The 14,216-nt window shown below is 49.9% G+C and overlaps 2 protein-coding genes across 5 annotated transcripts in view; one reads left to right on the forward strand and one right to left on the reverse strand.

Moving 5' to 3' along the window:
- The window catches only part of ECHDC1 (ethylmalonyl-CoA decarboxylase 1), a 173,364-nt gene extending 161,176 nt beyond the window's left edge, over positions 1 to 12,188 (reverse strand). The window contains exon 1 of one of the 3 annotated variants that reach the window (XM_063917300.1): positions 12,089 to 12,188. The gene's annotated coding sequence lies outside the window, so the exon portion shown is untranslated. Of the gene's footprint in view, positions 1 to 12,080 lie in introns of all 3 variants that reach the window. The other 2 variants (XM_063917299.1, XM_063917301.1) reach the window with 2 other exon arrangements.
- AKAP7 (A-kinase anchoring protein 7) overlaps positions 12,164 to 14,216 on the forward strand; it is a 548,135-nt gene continuing 546,082 nt past the window's right edge. For both annotated transcript variants that reach the window (XM_063917297.1, XM_063917298.1), the window contains exon 1: positions 12,164 to 12,446. In XM_063917297.1, the coding sequence (XP_063773367.1) occupies positions 12,164 to 12,446 (283 nt within the window). The remainder of the gene's footprint in view (positions 12,447 to 14,216) is intronic.

The raw sequence follows: 14,216 nt of genomic DNA on the forward strand, positions 1-14,216 counted from the left end.
CCACTCACTGCGTCGCTAATGTGCCCCCCTCCTCTTTTTCAAGCCTGTGAAGTTCAGCAGGGGAGAGACCAGGGAGCCAGCGTTTTCCTCATGCAGCTTCTGTGGAGAAAATGGCGCTGGTTAGTGCTGAGGATCAATCCCCGCCCACCCGACGGCGGGCTTCGGTCCCAGTGATTTTTCAATAAAATGGTGGGGGATCATAGATTTACTGCCTCCGCAGCCTAATCAAACTGTTTTTGGCCAAAATGTGAAGTTTATTGCTGCCCAGGGCGCCCCCCCCTGCGCCCTGCACCCTTCAGTGCTGCTCTGTGTGTGTGTGACTGGGAGCAATGGCCTCATGAAGATCTGATGTCTTCTGCCGCCTAAGATGTCTTCTGCCTTCTCTATCCGGCTTCTATCTTCGGCATCTGTGAGGAGGACGACGGCGGCGCGGCTCCGGGACGAACCCCAGGTGAGACCTGTGTTCCGACTCCCTCTGGAGCTAATGGTGTCCAGTAGCCTTAGAAGCAGTGCCCAACTTGACAAACCAGCTCTGCTTCTCTCTCCTCGGTCCCACGATGCAGGGAGCCTGTTGCCGACAGGACTCCCTGAAAATAAAAAACCTAACAAAATTCTTCTTCAACAGAAAACTCTGGAGAGCTCTCTGCAGTGCACCCATTCTCCTCTGGGCACAAGATCTAACTGAGGTCTGGAGGAGGGGCATAGAGGGAGGAGCCAGTGCACACCCATAGTCAAAGTTCTTTTTAGGTGCCCTATCTCCTGCGGAGCCCGTCTATACCCCATGGTCCTTACGTAGTCCCCAGCATCCTCTAGGACGTAAGAGAAATGGGTGTGGATCATCAAATCGACAGTGTCTAGGTCGACAATGTTTAGGGCGACCACTATAGGTCGACAGTCACTAGGTCGACAGGGTCTGAAGGTCGACAGGTCAAAGGGTCGACATGAGTTTTTCATGTTTTTTGGGTGTCGTTTTCTCCATACAGTAACCGGGAACCCCAATTAGTGCACTGTGTCCCCTCGCATGGTTCGCCATGCTTTGGGCAAGGTGCCTCGCTCTGCTACTGCTCGGCACAGATTACCGTTCCAATCGTAATCCACGTGGATCGTTAAGCATGAAAAAGTTAAAAAAAAGAATTTTTTTTTTTAAACTCATGTCGACCTTTTGACCTATCGACCTAGAAAACCTGTCGACCTTCAGACCGTTGACCTAGTGACTGTCGACCTAGACAGTGTCAATCTTCAGACCGGATCCCATGTAATATATGTGCTAGGTGGTTATCCCAGGGATCAGCAGCGCAGGTATGGGTCATAGGGTCGACATGCATTAGGTCGTCCACTATTGGTCGACAGTGACTAGGTTGACACAGTCATTAGGTCAACATGGAAAAAGGTTGACATTAGTTTTTTTAGTGTTGTTTTCATCGTAAAGTGCTTCGGGAAAGGTGCCTCGCTCGGCACAGGTTACTATTCCCAATCGTAGTCTACGTGGATCGTAAAGTATGAAAAAGTGAAAAAAAAAAAAGAGAGTGAAAAACGCATGTCGACCTATTGACCATGTCAACTACTAGTGGTCGACCTAACGACCGTCGACATAAGTGCGGTCGACCTAACAACCGTATCCCCGACAGCGCTGTATTAAGCCGCCTAGGACTCAGCAGTATTAGGTTGGGAACACACTGTGACATATCGGTCATATTGCTTAGTGTGTAGGGACAAAAATAATCATTCAGTTAAATTGATTAAATCAAATTGATCTACACAATTTGTCTAAACATCCATTTTTGTCTGTTTTCTAGTGTTTGGGAGCAGATGGTCCAGTCAGCACATATTACATACAGCACAGGTTCTCAAACTTCACCCTCAGGACCCCACACAGAGCATGATTTCCAGGTCTCCTCACAGAAGTACAGGTAAAATAATTAGCTGCACCTGTGGATCTCTTAAAACGTGTCTATGAAGTATATTCAATTGAAGTAGAAAACTGCCATCGAAAAGACGGCAATTTTGACTTTTTAAGGTCGAATCCTGATTCGATCTATTCAATATATTCCTAAATTTTTCGACAAGTCGATAAATTCGACTTGCCGAAAAGCACGTGGATCGGTGGAATAGATGCCGATCCGCAGCTCAGTCCGACATCAAAATGATGTCGGAATGAGATGCAAACCCAGAGGCGGCGAGGGGGGGGGGGGGGGGGGGGGGGAGCCGCAGGGACAGCCGGCGGGCACACAGGGAGATCAGGATGTCACTCAGCCGCCCAACCTCACGGCAGCTTTGTGACATCCTGCTGCAGCGCTACTGTAGCGCTGATCTTCCTTGTATGCCCGCCGGCTGTCTCCCCGAGGCTCGCCCCCCTTCTCCTCCTCTGCGTCCCATCTTAATTCGACTTGAAAAAATAAGATTTTAAACCTACCGGTAAATCTTTTTCTCGTAGTCCGTAGAGGATGCTGGGGACTCCGTAAGGACCATGGGCATAGACGGGCTCCGCAGGAGACATGGGCACTTTAAGAAAGACTTTAGGTATGAGTGTGCACTGGCTCCTCCCTCTATGCCCCTCCTCCAGACCTCAGTTAGAGAAACTGTGCCCAGAGGAGACGGACAGTACGAGGAAAGGATTTTGTTAATCCAAGGGCAAGATTCATACCAGCCACACCGTATAACTTGTGATATACTAACCAGTTAACAGTATGAAAAAAACATAGGGGTATATGCAATTAGCGGCGAATCGCGGCAATTTTTCGCCCGTTTTTTAATTCGACCGTCGAATTCCGGCAAGTGGGTGCCGGAATTCAACATATTCAATAAAAAACGGATTCGACAGTCCCGCTGTCGAAAAACGGCCGATTTGACGGATTTTGATCTGATTTTTAAAAAAACGGAACCCCCCCCCAAAAAAATTGCGTGGGGTCCCCCCTCCAAAGCATAACCAGCCTCGGGCTCTTCGAGCCGGTCCTGGTTCTAAAAATCCGGGGGGGGAAATGACAGGGGATCCCCCGTATTTTTAAAACCAGCACCGGGCTCTGCGCCTGGTGCAAAAAAATAAGAATTTACTTACCGATAATTCTATTTCTCGTAGTCCGTAGTGGATGCTGGGGACTCCGTAAGGACCATGGGGAATAGCGGCTCCGCAGGAGACTGGGCACAAAAGTAAAGCTTTAGAACTACCTGGTGTGCACTGGCTCCTCCCCCTATGACCCTCCTCCAAGCCTCAGTTAGGATACTGTGCCCGGACGAGCGTACACAATAAGGAAGGATTTTGAATCCCGGGTAAGACTCATACCAGCCACACCAATCACACCATATAACTTGTGATCCACCTAGTGTGCACCCTTCTCGTTCGGGCACAAAAATCTAACTGAGGCTTGGAGGAGGGTCATAGGGGGAGGAGCCAGTGCACACCAGGTAGTTCTAAAGCTTTACTTTTGTGCCCAGTCTCCTGCGGAGCCGCTATTCCCCATGGTCCTTACGGAGTCCCCAGCATCCACTAGGACGTCAGAGAAATAAGGGGGACAAAAAGGAGTTGGGGTCCCCCGTATTTTTTACACCAGCATCGGGCTCCACTAGCTGGACAGATAATGCCACAGCCGGGGGTCACTTTTATACAGCGCCCTGCGGCATTAAATATCCAACTAATCACCCCTGGCCGGGGTACCCTGGGGGAGTGGGGACCCCTTCAATCAAGGGGTCCCCCCCCCAGCCACCCAAGGGCCAGGGGTGAAGCCCGAGGCTGTCCCCCCCCATCCAAGGGCTGCGGATGGGGGGCTGATAGCCTCGAGAAAATTGAAAGAATATTGTTTTTTCCAGTAGTACTACAAGTCCCAGCAAGCCTCCCCCGCAAGATGGTACTTGGAGAACCACAAGTACCAGCATGCGGGAGAAAAACGGACCCGCTGGTACCTGTAGTTCTACTGGGAAAAAAATACCCAAATAAAAACAGGACACGCACACCGTGATAGTAAAACTTTATTTCACACATGTCGACACATACATACTTACCTATGTTCACACGCCGACCTCTGTCAACTTGTCCAAGTAGAATCCACGTGTACCTGTGAATAAAATTATACTCACCTGATCCAGTGTCCAGATTATAATCTACGTACTTGGCAAAAAAAAAAAAAAACGAACACCCGGACCAAACGGACTGATAGGGGTCCCATGTTTACACATGGGACCCCTTTCCACGAATGCCGGGACCCCACGTGACTGCTGTCACAGAAAGGTCCCTTCAGCCAATCAGGAAGCGCTACTTTGTGGTACTCACCTGATTGGCTGTATGCGCGTCTGCTGGCAGACAGCGCATCGCACAGCTCCCTCCATTAGTTTCAATGGTGGGAACTTTGCCGTCAGCGGTGGGGTTACCCGCGGTCAGCCGCTGACCGCGGGTGACCTCACCGCTGACCGCAAAGTTCCCACCATTGAATATAATGGAGAGGCTTTGCGATGCGCTGTCTGACAGCTCAGACGCGCATAGCCAATCAGCAGAGTGCCAGGACGTTGCGCTCGCTGATTGGCTGAAGAGACCTTTCTGTGACAGCAGTCATGTGGGGTCTCTGCATTCGGAGAAAGGGGTCCCATGTGTAAACATGGGACCCCTTTCAGTCCGTTTGGTCCGGGTGTTCGTTTTGTTTTTTTGCCAAGTACGTGGATTATAATCTGGACACTGGATCAGGTGAGTATAATTTTATTCACAGGTACACGTGGATTCTACTTGGACAAGTGGACAGAGGTCGGCGTGTGAACATAGGTAAGTATGTATGTGTCGACATGTGTGAAATAAAGTTTTACTATCACGGTGTGCGTGTCCTGTTTTTATTTGGGTATTTTTTTCCCAGTAGAACTACAGGTACCAGCGGGTCCGTTTTTCTCCTGCATGCTGGTACTTGTGGTTCTCCAAGTACCATCTTGCGGGGGAGGCTTGCTGGGACTTGTAGTACTACTGGAAAAAACAATATTCTTTCAATTTTCTCAAGGCTATCAGCCCCCCACCCGCAGCCCTTGGATGGGGGGGGGACAGCATCGGGCTTCACCCCTGGCCCTTGGGTGGCTGGGGGGGACACCCCTTGATTGAAGGGGTCCCCAAGGGTACCCCGGCCAGGGATGACTAGTTGGATATTTAATGCCACGGCCGCAGGGCGCTGTATAAAAGTGACCCCCGGCTGTGGCATTATCTGTCCATCTAGTGGAGCCCGATGCTGGTGTAAAAAATACAGGGGACCGCTACTCTTTTTGTCCCCCGTATTTTTTGCACCAGCACCAGGCGCAGAGCCCGGTGCTGGTTTTAAAAATACGGGGGATCCCCTGTCATTTCCCCCCCCGGATTTTTAGAACCAGGACCGGCTCGAAGAGCCCGAGGCTGGTTATGCTTAGGAGGGGGGACCCCACGCAATTTTTTTATCTGATTTTTACCATTCCATTTAAAAAAATGTATATATATATATTTTTAAAAATATATAAATAATACTTGTGCCTCCAAAATAGACAAACCAAGTACCTAATCCCTTCTAATATAAATAGATATGCTATTACCAATAAAAAAAACACCAAAAAAAACATGTTTTTAAATTTTTTTATTAGATTCCGCCACCAAAGTGTGACGAATTTACTGTCTAAAAGCACTGTTGTCGAATTTCCAAACTTCAATTGAATATACTTTTGGCGAATTGCCGCATTTGTACCATTGCAGAAATGTCGAATTTGACAAATGTCGAATTTCAAAAAGTCGAATTTGGCAAGTCCGTTTTTTTGACGGAAAGTACTGAATTGCATTGTCGATTTTTTTTGGGGGGCGAAAATGTCCCGTTTTTCGACATTTTCGGGAATTCGACCGCAATTGCATATACCCCATAGCATCAGTCCAAGACCGATGAAAACTATAACATAACCCTCATGTAAGCAAAACTATATACAAGTCTTGCAGAAGTAGTCCGCACTTGGGACGGGCGCCCAGCATCCTCTACGGACTACGAGAAAAAGATTTACCGGTAGGTTTAAAATCTTATTTTCTCTTACGTCCTAGAGGATGCTGGGGACTCCGTAAGGACCATGGGGATTATACCAACGCTCCCAAACGGGCGGGAGAGTGCGGATGACTCTGCAGCACCGATTGAGCAAACAGGAGGTCCTCCTCAGCCAGGGTATCAAACTTGTAGAACTTTGCAAAGGTGTTTGAACCCGACCAAGTAGCAGCTCGGCACAGCTGTAGTGCCGAGACCCCTCGGGCAGCCGCCCAAGAAGAGCCCACCTTCCTTGTGGAATGGGCCTTGACCGATTTTGGTAACGGCAATCCAGCCGTGGAATGAGCCTGCTGAATCGTGTTACAGATCCAGCGAGCAATAGTCTGCTTTGAAGCAGGGGCGCCAACCTTGTTGGCCGCATATAGAACAAACATTGCTTCTGTTTTCCTGACTCTAGCCGTTTCTGGCCACATAAATTTTCAAAGCCCTGACTACATCAAGGGACTCGGAATCCTCCAAGTCACGCGTAGCCACAGGCACCACAATAGGTTGGTTCATATGGAAAGATGACACCACCTTAGGCAAGAATTGAGGGCGGGTCCGCAATTCCGCTCTATCCATATGGAGAACTAGATAGGGGCTTTTATGAGACAAAGCCGCCAATTCCGATACTCGCCTAGCCGAAGCCAAGGCTAACAACATGACCACTTTCCAAGTGAGATATTTCAACTCCACCATTTTAAGTGGTTCAAACCAGTGTGACTTAAGGAAACTCAACACCACGTTAATGTCCCAAGGTGCCACCGGAGGTACAAAAGGAGGCTGAATATGCAGCACTCCCTTTACAAAAGTCTGTACTTCTGGGAGAGAAGCCAATTCCTTTTGAAAGAAAATGGATAAGGCCGAAATCTGAACCTTAATGGAGCCTAATTTTAGGCCCAAATTCACTCCAGTTTGTAGGAAGTGAAGGAAACGGCCCAGATGGAATTCTTCCGGAGGAGCATTCCTGGCCTCACACCAAGCAACATATTTTCGCCATATACGGTGATAATGTTTAGCTGTCACGTCCTTCCTAGCCTTTATCAGAGTAGGAATGACCTCATCCGGAATGCCCTTTTCCGCTAGGATCCGGCGTTCAACCGCCATCGCGGTAAGTCTTGGAACAGACAGGGCCCCTGTTGCAACAGGTCCTGCCGTAGAGGAAGAGGTCATTGATCTTCTGTGAGCATTTCCAGTAGATCCGGATACCAGGTCCTTCGTGGCCAATCTGGAACAATGAGAATTGTCTGTACTCCTCTTTTCCTTATTATTCTCAACACCTTTGGGATGAGAGGAAGAGGAGGAAACACATAGACCGACTGGAACACCCACGCTGTCACTAGGGCGTCTACAGCTACCGCCTGAGGGTCTTTTGATCTGGCACAATACCTCTGCAGCTTTTTGTTGAGGCAGGATGCCATCATGTCTATCTGGGGCAGTCCCCACTGACTTGCAATCTGTGCAAAGACTTCCTGATGAAGTCCCCACTCTCCTGGATGCAGGTCGTGTCTGCTGAGGAAGTCTGCATCCCAGTTGTCCACTCCCGGAATGAACACTGCTGACAGTGCGCTTACATGATTTTCCGCCCAGCGAAGAATCCTGGCGACTTCTGCCATTGCCACTCTGCTCCTTGTGCCGCCCTGGCGGTTTACATGAGCCACTGCGGTAATGTTGTCTGACTGGATCAGAACTGGTTGGTCACGCAGGAAGGTCTCCGCTTGACGTAGGGCGTTGTATATGGCCCTCAGTTCCAGGATGTTGATGTGAAGACAAGTCTCTTGACTTGACCAAAGACCTTGGAAGTTTCTTCCCTGCGAGACTGCTCCCCAACCTCGGAGGCTCGTATCCGTGGTCACCAGGATCCAGTCCTGAATGCCGAACCTGCGGCCCTCTAGAAGGTGAGCACTCTGCAGCCACCACAGGAGAGATACCCTGGCTCTGGGGGACAGGGTGATCAACCGATGCATTTGTAGATGTGACCCGGACCACTTGTCCAATAGGTCCCATTGGAAAGTCCTCTCATGGAACCTGCCGAAGGGAATGGCTTCGTATGACGCCACCATCTTTCCCAGGACTCGAGTGCAGTGGTGCACTGATATCTGTTTTGGCTTCAATAAGTTCCTGACTAGAGTCATGAGTTCCTGAGCTTTTTCTATCGGAAGATAAACCTTTTTCTGGTCTGTATCCAGAATAAAGCCCAAGAAAGTCAGACGAGTCGTAGGAACCAACTGCGACTTCGGGATATTGAGAATCCAGCCGTGTTGCTGTAACACCTTCAGTGAAAGTGACACGCTGTTCAGTAACTGCTCTCTTGATCTCGCTTTTATGAGAAGATCGTCCAAGTACGGGATAATTGTGACACCTTGCTTGCGCATGAGCACCATCATTTCCGCCATTACCTTGGTGAAAATCCTCGGAGCCGTGGAAAGCCCAAACGGCAACGTCTCAAATTGGTAATGACAATCCTGTACCGCAAATCTCAGGTACGCCTGATGAGGTGGATAAATGGGAACATGAAGATATGCATCCTTTATGTCCAGAGATACCATAAAATCCCCCCCTTCCAGGCTGGCGATGACCGCTCTGAGCGATTCCATCTTGAACTTGAACCTCTTCAGGTATAGATTCAGGGATTTTAAATTTAAAATGGGTCTGACCGAACCGTCCGGTTTCGGGACCACAAATAGGGTTGAGTAATATCCCTCCCTTGTTGAAGCAGGGGAACCTTGACCACCACCTGTTGAAGATACAATTTGTGAATTGCATTTAACACTATATCCCTTTCCGGGGGAGAAGCTGGTAGGGCCGATTTGAAAAACCGGCGAGGAGGCACCTCTTCGAATTCCAGCTTGTAACCCTGGGAAACAATTTCTATTGCCCAGGGATCCACCAGTGAGTGAACCCAGATGTGGCTTTAAACTCGAAGACGTGCCCCCACTGGGGCGGACTTGTGTAGCGGAGCCCCAGCGTCATGCGGTGGATTTTGTAGAGGCCGGGGAGGACATCTGTTCCTGGGAACTAGCTGTGTTGTGCAGCTTTCTTCCTCTGCCCTTACCTCTGGCAAGAAAGGACGCACCTTGTACTTTCTTGTTTCTTTGTGATCGAAAGGACTGCATTTGATAATGTGGCGCTTTCTTAGGCTGTGAGGGAATATAAGGTAGAAAATTAGATTTACCAGCTGTAGCTGTGGAGACCAGGTCCGAGAGACCTTCCCCAAACAATTCCTCACCCTTATAAGGTAAAACCTCCATATGCCTCTTTGAGTCGGCATCACCTGTACATCGCGTTGATTCTAGAATCCAGTAGACTAATGTCTCTTTGAGCATCTCTCATATATAAGACCGCATCTTTTATATATGCCCCAGGGTCAATAAAATGGTATCCTTATCTAGGGTCTCAATATCCGCTGATAAGGTATCTGTCCATGCTGCTACCATGCTACAAACCCAGGCCGACGCAATCGCCGGTTTGAGTAAGGTACCAGAATGTGTGTAAATGGACTTCAAGATAACCTCCTGCTTGCGGTCAGCAGGGTCCCTGAGGGTAGCCGTATCTTGGGATGGCAGCGCTACCTTTTTGGATAAGCGTGTTAATGCCTTATCCACCTTAGGGGAGGATTCCCACCGTATCCTGTCCGTTGGCGGGAAAGGATACGCCATAAGAATCCTTTTGGGAATCTGCAGTTTTTTGTCTGGAGATTCCCAAGCTTTTTCACATAATTCGTTCAACTCATGCGAGCGGGCAAAGGTTACCTCAGGTTTCTTCCCCTTATACATGTGTACCCTCGTGTCAGGGACAGGGGGTTCCTCTGTGATATGCAAAACATCTTTGATTGCAATGATCATATATCGAATACATTTAGCCACTTTTGGCTGTAATTTTGCATCATCGTAGTCGACACTGGAGTCAGAATCCGTGTCGGTATCTGTGTCTACAATTTGGGATAGTGGGCGCTTTTGAGACCCCGAAGGTCCCTGCGACATAGGGACAGACATGGGTCGACTCCCTGGCTGTTCCCTAGCTTCAGCTTTGTCTAATCTTTTGTGCAATAAATTTACATTAGCACTTAAAACCTTCCACATATCCATCCAGTCAGGTGTCGGCGTTGTCGACGGAGACACCACACTCATTCTCTCCTCCTCCCCCTGAAAGCCTTCTACCTCAGACATGTCGACACAAGCGTACCGACACACCACACACTCAGGGAATCCTCTTATCTGAAGACAGTTCCCCCACAAGGCCCTTTGGAGAGACAGAGTATGCCAGCACACACCCAGCGCTATATGACCCAGGAAAAAACACTATAGAAATATGTTTACCCAGTAGCGCTGTTTGTACATGTATAAATGCGCCAAATTATGTGCCCCCCCCCCCTTTCTTCAAAACCCTCTTTCACCGTGGTTAAGCAGGGGAGAGTCCGGGGAGCTTCCTCTCAGCGCTGTGCTGTGGAGAAAATGGCGCTGTTTAGTGCTGAGGGAGAAGCCCCGCCCCCTCGGCGGCGGGCTTCTGTCCTGCTCAAATATACTGAAACTGGCGGGGGCTCATTATATATACAGTGCCCAACTGTATATATGTCTATTTTTGCCAGAAAGAGGTTTATATGCTGCCCAGGGCGCCCTGTACCCTTACAGTGACTGCCGTGTGTGAGGTGTATGGGAGCAATGGCGCACAGCTTCACCGCTGTGCGTTACCTCAGTGAAGATCATGAAGTCTTCTGCTTCCTCTGAAGTCTTCTTTTCTTCTCATACTCACCCGGCTTCTATCTTCCGGCTCTGTGAGGAGGACGGCGTCGCTGCTCTGGGACGGACGGCGAGGGTGAGACCTGCGTACCGATCCCTCTGGAGCTAATGGTGTCCAGTAGCCTAAGAAGCAGAGCCTTGAAACTCACAGAAGTAGGTCTGCTTCTCTCCCCTCAGTCCCTCGATGCAGGGAGTCTGTTGCCAGCAGGCTCCCTGAAAATAAAAAAACCTAACAAAATACTTTCTGACAGGAAACTCAGGAGAGCTCCCTGTAATGCACCCAGTCTCCTCTGGGCACAGTAGTAAACTGAGGTCTGGAGGAGGGGCATAGAGGGAGGAGCCAGTGCACACCCATACCTAAAGTCTTTCTTAAAGTGCCCATGTCTCCTGCGGAGCCCGTCTATCCCCATGGTCCTTACGGAGTCCCTCTAGGACGTAAGAGAAAGTCGAATTAAGATGGGATTGAATAGGGGTTGTCGGATCCATTCCGACAAATACATGTCGGAATGGATCAGACTTTAATTAAGTATACCCCTACGAATTATGAATACACCTGTGCACCCACTTGGCGACCGACCTGTTTGGGGTCCTGAGGACAGAGTTTGAGATACACTGACAGTGCACTCAGTAGCGGATCTTGCCACGGGCAAGCAGGACTTTTGCCCTGGGCGCCGCCTTCCGGAGGGCGCCATCCGGAGGGCGCCGCACCAGGGCAAGATCCGCTGCTGCTGTGTGCCCCCCGCTGCCGCTGGGAAACTAGACGCGTACGCGTCTAGTTTCCCTTCGTGGAGAGGTCCTTTACTGTGTGGTGCGCAATGACGTCATCACGCACCGCACAGCTTCGTGGAGAGGACCTTTGCTGTGCGGTGCGCGATTTCTGTCTATTCAGGGGGCGTTAATGACCACGCCCCCTGTACGAAGCCACGCCCCCTAATGCCGCCCGGGTCGCCAGAAGCCCCGGAACCGGCCCTGAGTGCACTCACTGATCTAGCTATGTTTTATGTGGTAAGCGTACCCCCGCACTGCAGCAGTGTAATATGGACTGCTGCTGTACCCATTACACAGCCGCATGTGATTCTCAGCGTCGCAACAGGACTCTCCACTATCAGTCTACCACACCGCACAGCCTACTCCCAACTGCGGGCAGACCATGCAGCAGCACCTCTCTAGAGTCCTGCTCCGTATAATACACAACCCTGTCATTCCCGGAGTGTGCTCCCGGCTATGTGCGTATCCTGGTGGCAGCATCTCAGTCTACGAGGTGTACGTAACCCGGATCAACCGCTCCAACCCCTGGCAGTAAACGTATAAAAATAATATTGATTAATGAATAAAGGAAAATGACCCCGCTACCGTGACAGAGACATCCGTTACAGGAAGCGGCAGAAACGGCGACACTTCCGCCTTTTGGTTTCGCAGCTGTACTAGATGTGTCCGTCACTGCGACCCGTACATATGGCTCTCCTATGGGTTTCGCGCCGCACTCTCGTCACCTGCCTTGTAAACATCGGGTCCCGCGCGGCCACTCGCTGCGCTGACAGTGACGTCACGCGAGGTTCCGCTCCTACTCCTCGCGCTCTCATCATCAGGGCACCTCCTCCCATGGAGCGCATCGCAGTGCCCATTCCCTCCCTGCCCCCGCCGTTAGCAGCAGGAGAAGTTGAGATCGAGGCGGCGGCAGTAGCAGCAGCACCACTGCGGGAAGACACAGGTGTGACTCTTGCTCAGTATAAAAGTTTATCTTAGTAATGTACTTTCCGTGCCAGCATACCCTCCAACATTTACACATAAAAATCGGACCAAATTGGAAAGGGGGCGTGGCCATGGGTAAAGGGGGCGTGTCCGCTCACCTATAACTATACATTCAATGGTAGCTTGGAGAGCCAAAAATCGGTATAGACCACCATAAAAAAGGTACTGTACCTGCTAAAAAGTGACAGTTGGAGGGTATGTGCCAGTCCCGGATCACTAGTCTCAATATTGTTGCTGCTGCTGTACATGGATGGGGTTCAGTGTTTCTTGCCCATAAAATCAAAATATTTAGGGTACTGTCTATCAAAGCCTTCCATCACATTGGTATGGACATTTCTCCTGAGCAGCCTCTTTTTTGAAGTGCTCTCCCAGCATGGAGGGGGCAGCCAGGTTTGTGGGTGCGGGTGGTGGTGTGCCATAAGGGGGCATCAACGCAGTTGACGTGAGATTGCTATTGCATCATCATGGCACTGCCCCCTCTATACATTGCCAAGATTACTGTCATTGTAAAGTGGGAGGTGTAACTACGATGCAGCGCAAACCGTGTCATCGGTCACCCAAACAGCCCACTTTACCCGGGAAGTAGATGGTACCGGACAGCTGTGTTAGACTTCAGTGCTCTTTTTGGTGGCCGGGAGCACCACCTGAGATTCTGGAGCCTTCCGGCTGTTCCGGGAGAGTAGGCAAGTATGCTGAAAAGCTGATGTACTTCATTATTTCTAAACAACTTTTTTTGAGATGACAGCCTGATTGAGGGTTCCAGCTGCCCTAGGCTAATACAGAAGTCCCCCCGCCCCCCCCCCCCCCCCCTGCCAATTTTTTTGCTCTCTTTATCAACCAGTCTATATATTAGCAGCAGACACAGTACAGTGCGGTAGTTCACGGCTGTGGCTACCTCTGTGTCGGCACTCGGCAGCCCGTCCATAATTGTATACTAGTATCCAATCCATCCATCTCCATTGTTTACCTGAGGTGCCTTTTAGTTGTGCCTATTAAAATATGGAGAACAAAAATGTTGAGGTTCCAAAATTAGGGAAAGATCAAGATCCACTTCCACCTCGTGCTGAAGCTGCTGCCACTAGTCATGGCCGAGACGATGAAATGCCAGCAACGTCGTCTGCCAAGGCCGATGCCCAATGGCATAGTACAGAGCATGTCAAAACCAAAACACCAAATATCAGTAAAAAAAGGACTCCAAAACCTAAAATAAAATTGTCGGAGGAGAAGCGTAAACTTGCCAATATGCCATTTACCACACGGAGTGGCAAGGAACGGCTGAGGCCCTGGCCTATGTTCATGGCTAGTGGTTCAGCTTCACATGAGGATGGAAGCACTCAGCCTCTCGCTAGAAAACTGAAAAGACTCAAGCTGGCAAAAGCACCGCAAAGAACTGTGCGTTCTTTGAAATCCCAAATCCACAAGGAGAGTCCAATTGTGTCGGTTGCGATGCCTGACCTTCCCAACACTGGACGTGAAGAGCATGCGCCTTCCACCATTTGCACGCCCCCTGCAAGTGCTGGAAGGAGCACCCGCAGTCCAGTTCCTGATAGTCAGATTGAAGATGTCAGTGTTGAAGTACACCAGGATGAGGAGGATATGGGTGTTGCTGGCGCTGGGGAGGAAATTGACCAGGAGGATTCTGATGGTGAGGTGGTTTGTTTAAGTCAGGCACCCGGGGAGACACCTGTTGTCCGTGGGAGGAATATGGCCGTTGACATGCCAGGTGAAA

Source organism: Pseudophryne corroboree, chromosome 4 (genome assembly GCF_028390025.1).
Source record: "Pseudophryne corroboree isolate aPseCor3 chromosome 4, aPseCor3.hap2, whole genome shotgun sequence".
Lineage (NCBI taxonomy): Eukaryota > Metazoa > Chordata > Amphibia > Anura > Myobatrachidae > Pseudophryne > Pseudophryne corroboree.